Raw genomic sequence first — 6,024 nt, 5'->3', positions numbered from 1 at the left:
AACTGGGAAATTTTACCTCATCCACCATATTTGCCAGATATTGCTCCCAGTGATTATCATCTTTTTCGGAGTTTGCAGAATTTTTTAAAAGGAAAAACTTTTGAGGATGAGAACAATGTAAAAAAGGCTATTTCTGAATATTTTGATTCAAAACCGAAATCATTTTACAAAGACGGGATTAAAAAGCTACCATCAAGATGGCAAGAAATTGTACAAAATAATGGTGAATACATTATAGATTGAAATAAAATTTAATTAATATTTTTTGTTGCTTTTTTTGTAGATAAAAATGCGCAAGAACTTATGGACTGACCTGATAGAATAATAACTGATAATAAAAATGTAGTTTTATTTGCACTTTACCTTTGAGGATAGACGATGGTGGAGGTGTAAACTGGTGGCAGAAGAGAGGGAGAAGGGGAATGATACTAAAACTTAACTTACATAACATAATGTAACAATAACTTAAAAATAACTTAACACTAATTTTTTTTATCTTTTCTGTTTCATATATATTTTAAAATCTTTTATTGACTGCTTTTTGCTTTCTTTCCTTCACTTTCACCAGCACTTTCACTGGATAGAGGTTGCTTGGTAAAATATCTATCCAAAGAGGTTTGGCTTTGCCTACTTTTTAAAATGTTTCTAAAATGACTTAGGCAAATGTCATTAAACTGAGCAGCAATATGGCCAGTGTGAACCTTTTTGGGATGTTCCTTTTCAATAAAATCAGTCAATTTCTGATAATACCTCAAGATTTCCTTTATCGAGTGAGATCCTTTCACAACAAAGCAAACACGCGGACTAAAACCAATCATGGCGGTGGTGCTGCAAACTAATGTAATGTTGTATGGTGAGTTTTTATTCGTAACTTGGAGCAAAAATATGTTTGAATTTCATGTCATATCCTGAAAATTTCGTATGCTGAAGCATTCGTATCCTGAGGTACTACTGTACTGTATTATGGTTTTAATGATAATAGAAATATTCATTCAAACAATATATTTACCAAATATGATTCAACAAATGTTTTCTTTTCTGTTGGAATCTTCTTTGCATCCTGCAATTAAATAAAACTTATTTAATTATCTGTGGTAAAGATAACTATACACAAAATATATCATTTACAACTCATTTTTTCATAAAATAAAAAGATTATAAATATAAATGGCATCTTTATTAATCAGTTAATGATAAAAATTTTATAAAACTACAATTTCTTTCTTTGAAATTTTTTCAAAACATTGCTTTCCTATGGTTATTAATTAAAATAATATAAGAAAGCTTTTGTTTCTATTTATAGCCCTATTATTATTATTTACAATTAACAATTATCACTTCTGTGGAAACTGTCATTATTCCAATAAAATATATAACATTTTTGCCTTTATTTTCTGAACATTAAGAATTTTGCCCTGCTTCTTTTAAGTGTTGTAGAACTTGCATTTTACAACTCCACTTTCATAACTGAATTATTAATATTGTATTATGGCTGTAACAAATGCCATACTTTTTTATAAGTTATTACCATACAAAGATGATAAGATTCAAACTTCTATCGACAGAATGCAATTTCAATTTGCAATACTGAAATTACAGAAGACAGAATGGAATACATGACAACTGTTTTCTAGGAACCAAGTAAGTCATAAAAACAAATATTAACAACCTAATAAATTTCTCCTTTCATTATATCTTAATGAATACAATCATATTTTAATCTATTATTTTACAGTATTTACATAGTATGTAAAGATTTATGCCATTTTTATGTTTACAGTTTTGCAAGTGACAGATGAGACTGAAAATAGTTGAAAGAGTAACCAGAATTTTTTAAAAAAGTAAAAGTAATACCAAAAAGTAACCATATAGTATACAACAGGTAAATCCAATACACTTAACACCTATATAGCAGGTAACTGTTATTATTGGATTATCATATCTACAACTAAAGCTTGTATGAATGAGATAAAAATTACTTTAGTAACCATTTTAGACATCATACCATCAACAAGTTATTTAGACCATATCACTTTTTCAAGACAAATATAACAAGTCCAGATTGAGTAAGATATCCATATTTTAAAAAGAGTATNAAAATCAAAATAATATAATAAAATTTTTACAATAATTTTTGCCAAAAAATAAACATTAATAATTATATACTGAACTAAATAATGGATCATTACCATTTTGAGGAGAGTTACTCAAAGAATCATTTTCTTTAATGACTGGTGAACTGAAAGTGAAGCACATTTCCTTCTGCAAAAAATTAAATGCTTACCAATGAACAAAAATTATATTTAACACATTAAAAGTGATTATAAAATTACAAATATATGGCAAATAATATTTGACTTTCTACTTTACCAAATTAGAGACCTGAGGTGGAGAAGGAGCATTATGTTGAATGGGTGATGAAAATTTAAACTGAATCTCATTATTTTCTTTGGACTGGTTGCATTCTCCTGATGCTTTAGACACAGTATTGAAATTAAAAGTGGGTAATTGATCAATAGGTAAAGGTATATTTGGAAGATCTGGAACTTCCACAACCTGAAAATGTTTATATATCATTGTATCATTTTCTCTAATTTCATATTATCATACAGAAAGTTTTTTGTAAAAACTTTCAGATAAATAGCCAATAAGTTGATTGTGAACATATACAAGTTGTTTCAAAAATCAAATTATTCAGTCATATAAATAAAAATGAAAAAGTAAATAAAGCAACATGACTGAAGACTTTGGACCACCCTATTTATATAGATCAGGAACAGTAGTAAGATTTGGCAGAACTATTTCCTAAAATATTTTAGTTCAGCAAACCAATTGTTAAAATTATAATATTTACTTAAACAACTTAGCACAACAATCTGCACTTTCACAAGAATGCCAACTTTTTAACAGCTTAATGTGGACTGGAGCAGAATGAAAGACAAATACTGTACTATGCAATAGAGCAATAAGTCCAAGTGAGAACTTGTTTCTGTTCATTGATCTGTGATCATCTATCACAATCAAACATCAGATGTTTTCTGCTCAACTTGTGGGTAAGAAGTGATAAGCTCTAGGCACAAATTGGATCTGAGAAATGTGAAATAATAAATATGTTTCTAGGATGATTTTGAATATCAATATTAATTTAAGATATTGATTTCTGTTGCTGGATAGTCCCAAGTAAGGATTAATAACATGGTTGATGATCTTTGGATAAAAGCAAAGTAAACCACAGAGGAAAACACCAATCAAAAGGCAGTATGAAAATATGAAAAAATAATGTAAGGCCCAGAACATACCCATAAATATTCTTTTTTATATTTCAAATGTTAGTAAAGTGAACCAGTTAAATTATTTGAATCCCACCATTGATCAAGAGTGAGCAATTTTTTTAAATAGCAATGCAAATAAAATGTCTGTAAAGTACAAATGGCCAAATTTTTTACTTTCCACACAATTTATTAAAAAATGTTTATGGTTATTAAAACAATGTATAATGAAAAAATTGTCATAAACAGTTTTGTATATTTATTGTAATATTTATACATACTTCTATATATAAATTGATGATTTTATTAATAATAAAAATGAAATACGAGTTCAAGATATTCCATTTATATTTATATAGAAAACAATTGTGGGCTACATTATACACATTAACAGCAAGAGTTGGCCCATGGCCCACAAACGAAATGTTATGGTGTGTTCTGATAGTACTAATCTAATCAATAGCTAGTAATGGATTTTTTTCTATCAAAATATATAAACAACAGAGCAAAAATATCTGACATTATTTATCCAAATCATACAAGTAGCAAAATGCATCTATTGTAAGATATTTTTTTAATTATGATTTTTGATATTACCTCATTCATATTTGCTTTCTTTGAACAATGAAGGGCTGTATTTGTCCTTGCTCTAATCTTTCCTGTGGTCTTGATGGGCATGCTACAATAAATATAAAAGTGTATATAGAATAAATAAATAAAAACTCATACAATATTAACAAGATTCATTTAAACACAAACTATTTGTAAAATACAATACCTTAAATTCAAGAAACTAGTTACATAATTAAATCACTAATATGTTTTAACTGGATTGTATCTGAAGCAAATGGATAACAATCAGTAAAATTTGTATCATAAATAAAATTATCTGTTCTTGAAAATAGATTAATGATTTTAAGAACTGACAAAAATTTTAATAGTTTAGACTAGTTTATTCATTCTTGTCCAACTCACACAAAACTTTCTCCTTTCTGCTAGAAAGATTCTTATTTTTAACCTTTAAGAAACATTTTTTGATCCTATTTATGAGCACTCTTTAACTTGTTCCCTTTATTTTTAGAAAATCCAATTTCAAATGCTTTTAAATTGAAATTTATATACTAAAATTAGTTAAAGTAAACATGAATAGTCATATAATAATATATTTTTACAATTAGTTTTCAATTGGCACATCTTGGTTAAAACCTCACTAGCTATAATATTGTTTCAGTGATTAGCTTTTAGGATTCACTATAAATTTGAAAATTTCATGAAATATATAAATATTTCAATTGTATAATCTAAACACATTTAAATTATAATTTAAAATTACCTTGCTGATGGAGTTATATCAGTTGATATAGTGACAGGATTAAAGATTATCTTATTTGATACCTGAAAATAGATTTTATACAAATCATCATCATTTTTGAGAAATTGTTTTAAATATATAAATTTCAGAAATAATAGCAAACGTTAGGTACTATAAACAAGAAATTACTTTATTTTATTTTGTTATAATTTTTTCCTCAATAACTAATCGTTTGCATAATTTGTTCCTTCTTAAAATCCAATAAATGGAACCTTTCTTGTTATGAAAATAAATTTTTTTCACAAAAGGAACAAGGTGATGACCAACGGGCAAAAAATTGAGCATTACCTTATTAACAATAATAAAATATCCATTAAAAACAATGAAGTAATAATTAACAAAATAAATAAATTGGCTTAATTTTCTTCAGAAATAACTACAAACAAATTGAAATGTTTTCACATTTACTTAATTTATGTGGAATGCACTGATTCTAAAGACTGGTTACTGCCAACATTTTCTTGCATCCAAAATATGAAAACATGGTTTGTCATTAATTCATAATGCACTAAAATGTGACTTGCAGGTTATTCTGAGCATGAGTAAGAACATTCGTTTCTTTCAAGAGTGGTAAAACATGATCTAGCATATGATTCTAATGTTCTCGTTGTTTTGTTGCTGTGAGGAGCAAAATTATGAACGATTATATTTTCTGTGATGCAATTGCATCTTAGCAAATCAAAGTCACCAGCAAGTTGTGAGATTGATCAAATGAGGCAAATTCATGCATATTGTAGTTTGAAATGACAAAACGTTATGGTAGTTGTATGAAAGTAAACCAGCCTTCGGTCTTACTTCACTCTTTTTTCTTATACAATTGCTTTTAATTTATAGAAAAAATATAAGATGATAATAATAAATTGTGTAAAATCAAATTAAAATTCTAATTCTGAAAAACTTTTTTTCATTATCATAATTACTTGTCTTATATAAATGGTTCTAATTAAATTAAAATTACCTGATCTGACGAAATTCTAGAATCAAAATTTTTGCAGATCATAGGTGATGAAGGAATGATTATACCAGAGGTTGGAGGCTTACATAATGGTAGCTAGAAAGAAATAAATTCTTAAAATAATTAATTTCTTTTATAGTTTTTTTCTTCAAAAAAGCCACTTTCAAAATTATCTTTGTAAACAATAAAAATATTCTTTACATATACAGTCGACCCCCTATAAGATATAGATACGTTCCAATTTATTAGGAATCCGATTTCTTACAAGTCGTTCCAATCACAGCCCGACACGTGTCAAGTTTACGGACTACGGCTGATTGAAAGGTTTTCTTCCATAAAATTAATTGATTCTACACTAATCCGACTCAACATTTCCAAAATACGTATATTTTTTCGTAGTTTTATAGGAATCGTAATTATAGGGACCG

At 27.2% G+C, this 6,024-nt stretch overlaps 1 protein-coding gene across 1 annotated transcript in view; it reads right to left on the bottom strand.

The window, feature by feature from the left end:
* Positions 1-6,024, bottom strand: part of LOC111618240 (nuclear pore complex protein Nup153-like) — a 96,650-nt gene that overhangs the window by 25,484 nt on the left and 65,142 nt on the right. Inside the window, exons 11-15 of the mRNA XM_023359723.1 lie at positions 5,600-5,692; positions 4,603-4,664; positions 3,867-3,948; positions 2,371-2,556; positions 2,190-2,262 (exon numbers count right to left, since the gene is read on the bottom strand). Of these exons, the coding sequence (XP_023215491.1) occupies positions 2,190-2,262; positions 2,371-2,556; positions 3,867-3,948; positions 4,603-4,664; positions 5,600-5,692 (496 nt within the window). The remainder of the gene's footprint in view (positions 1-2,189; positions 2,263-2,370; positions 2,557-3,866; positions 3,949-4,602; positions 4,665-5,599; positions 5,693-6,024) is intronic.

Source organism: Centruroides sculpturatus, unplaced genomic scaffold, assembly GCF_000671375.1.
Source record: "Centruroides sculpturatus isolate CEXI.00-Female unplaced genomic scaffold, Cexi_2.0 scaffold205, whole genome shotgun sequence".
NCBI classification, from domain to species: domain Eukaryota; kingdom Metazoa; phylum Arthropoda; class Arachnida; order Scorpiones; family Buthidae; genus Centruroides; species Centruroides sculpturatus.
This window is presented reverse-complemented; position numbering and strand designations above follow the sequence as displayed.